The sequence below is a fragment of the Balaenoptera acutorostrata genome, chromosome 10 (assembly GCF_949987535.1).
Source record: "Balaenoptera acutorostrata chromosome 10, mBalAcu1.1, whole genome shotgun sequence".
Classification (NCBI taxonomy): domain Eukaryota; kingdom Metazoa; phylum Chordata; class Mammalia; order Artiodactyla; family Balaenopteridae; genus Balaenoptera; species Balaenoptera acutorostrata.
The window spans coordinates 102,656,813-102,659,270 of record NC_080073.1 but is presented as its reverse complement, the minus strand read 5'-3'; the positions used below and the strand labels follow the sequence as shown (position 1 = coordinate 102,659,270).

At 42.2% G+C, this 2,458-nt stretch overlaps 1 protein-coding gene across 1 annotated transcript; it reads right to left on the bottom strand.

Moving 5' to 3' along the window:
* Positions 1-443: 443 nt before the first annotated feature.
* Positions 444-1,582, bottom strand: LOC130709133 (kinesin-like protein KIF16B). The gene has a single exon (XM_057555783.1). The coding sequence runs from the start codon at positions 1,488-1,490 to the stop codon at positions 444-446; it is 1,047 nt and encodes a 348-aa protein (XP_057411766.1). The 5' UTR covers positions 1,491-1,582.
* Between the last annotated feature and the right edge of the window lie 876 nt (positions 1,583-2,458).

Sequence of the window (2,458 nt, the reverse complement as noted above, 5' to 3'; positions counted from 1 at the left end):
TTCCTTGAATTTCCACAATAATCTTGCATAATAGGTAGTTTTCCCTTTTTTTACACATGGAGAAATTGAGATTCAGGGAGGTATTTTAGTAGGTTACCTGAACATATGGCCACCAAAAATTCCTCTCACTCCTGATGTGCACGCTACAGCTACATAAACACAGCGACTGTGGACAACTGTGAACGGTCTTATTCCGAGCTCTTTGTGATGCTATTTAGTTTTTTGGCCACAGTTCTCAAGGTGCAGTGGTACCTGAGAAAATTTCAAGTGAATACAGATGGGCATCTTTAAAATTATTTGAGAGTCTGTATTTATTTTTTTTTTTTTTTTTTTTTTTTTTTTTTTTTTTTTTTTTTTTTGTTTTCAGAACAGAAAAACTTTTTTTTAATAAAAAGGTGCTATTTCCTAATGAGACACTTTAAACTTCAGTAGTTACAGTTAATTCACACGAAACACTGTATGCTGAAGAAAAAGAACTTAAAATTCTTACTAGCAATCATGATAGTTTTAGAGTTTCCTCCAAGGCTATCTTTTAACAACCAAGTCAAAACAGAATCCCTGTAAGGCACAAAAACTGGCTTCTTCTTTACAAGAGGGTTTGCTGCATCCTGAGATAAATCAGCTAAGGCAGAAATGACATTTCCCAGGGTCACGAGGGATTTGTTGATGTTCCCCCCTTCCTTCAGCCGGACCCCGGTGGCACCAGTGGCATCTGCCCGCTCACTTCCGGCAAGATCGACTAAGTGGATCTTACTCACGGTTTCACATGGCATTTCAGAATCAAATTTTGCCTGCGTGAACTTGATGGTGAAGATGGCGTGAGACCTGCTGCTGACATCATTCATCCCTGTGGCGGCGGTGGTCCGATTGATGTTTCCTGCATCCATAAGCTCTTCGACATCACCGTAATTCTGTACTAAATGTTTGGATAAATCCTCAACATAAGGTCCTTCTTTTGGATGCTCACGGACTCTTAAATTGAAGGTTTTGGACGACTTCCGTCTAAGTAGATCTCTCACACGCTCATTATAAATTTCTAAGTAGCTGACTTCAGTTCGAAAAGATGCCTCATCCCATCTGGTGGTTTCATTTATCCGACTGAAGAGCCCTTCGCAGATCCGGGGTATTAAGCCAGAATCGCCAGAATCTCCCATCATAGTGTATGACTTTCCTGATCCAGTCTGCCCGTATGCAAAGACACATGCATTATAACCTTCAAATGCAGACTTAACGACATCTGTGCCGAGGGTTTTGAAAACCATTTCTTGTGAAACATAATCTGGACTTTTTGTATCAGCAGAATAAAAAGAAAAGTCATAGGTGAAGGTCTTGGTCCGTTCTCTTCCTGAGTCCCCAGTCCCTCCTTCTGGTATCTTTAAGTTTGTGATTGTTGTTTTGCTTTTCTCCATTTGAATAATGAATTTGGCTTCCAAGTCCTTTTCCCTGCGATTCATGGGCCGGACCCTCACGGCCACCTTGACCGATGCCATTGCTCATCGCGGCCCGGACCACGCGGGCTCCCACTTGCCCAGCGTCCCGCGGCTGCCGGCGACTCTCGAGACTTGGCACGCGGCTCCCACCCACTTCCCCCTCTGCCCCCGCCCCTCCGCTCCCGGCCGGACCCGGCGGCCCGCGGCGGCCCCACCTGCCCTGCCACTGAGCATGCCCAGAGCGGCTCCTGCCCGCGTGATCCGCCTGTATTTATTTTAATGTGAAAAAAAAAGAGTACATCAAATCTGTCATTTCATAGGTATTTTTACTTAGGAGTAGGGTAAGATAGATAATGCCAGTTTAAGTTTAAAAGTTATTAAATTCCAGAAAACTATGAAGTAAATGGTAGTGTAGGCGATAGGAGCATAAGGTGAGCCTCGGTGCCTGAGGTTTGGGAAACACTGAGATCCCTGTCACCACCCACACTTTCCAGAGGGAGAAACTGAGGCTCAAGGGAAGCGACAGAACTTGCCCAAGTTCACACATAATTATGTCGGCAGGTGTGATAACCTTGTTCTTGAACCATGACTAATATCCCTAACTTTACATTTGAGAATAACTGTGATACGGTTTCTAGTACTTTTGGTAAAATCATTTTCTTTACACCTACAATTTTTAATTACAATCCTTTTTTTATATAGATATAAACATAATGTTATAATTTATATAAATACAATTAAAGGCCTGATTTCCTAGCTAATACTTTTGGAGGAGCTTTGTTTGGTGTCTCTAGGGAACCCAGTGTCTTCTCTACAGACAATACCTAACAAATAGCTATTAGTTCACAAAGGCCTCTTGATGTCTTTCAGGGCTGGTTTCACAACAAACAATGGCGATAGTTAGGAAGAATTTCTTCAAAATTAGAACAAATTCTGGGAAATTAGAAGACAAACTAGGGGAACTAGTTTGTAATACAGCTGATGTAATACAACATGCGTCTAAGGGGGGAATATAAATTACAGTAGAA

What these genes read in the sequence shown, in the direction of transcription:
- LOC130709133 (XM_057555783.1), bottom strand. Translation starts at nt 1,490, where the DNA reads ATGGCATCGGTCAAGGTGGCCGTGAGGGTCCGGCCCATGAATCGCAGG.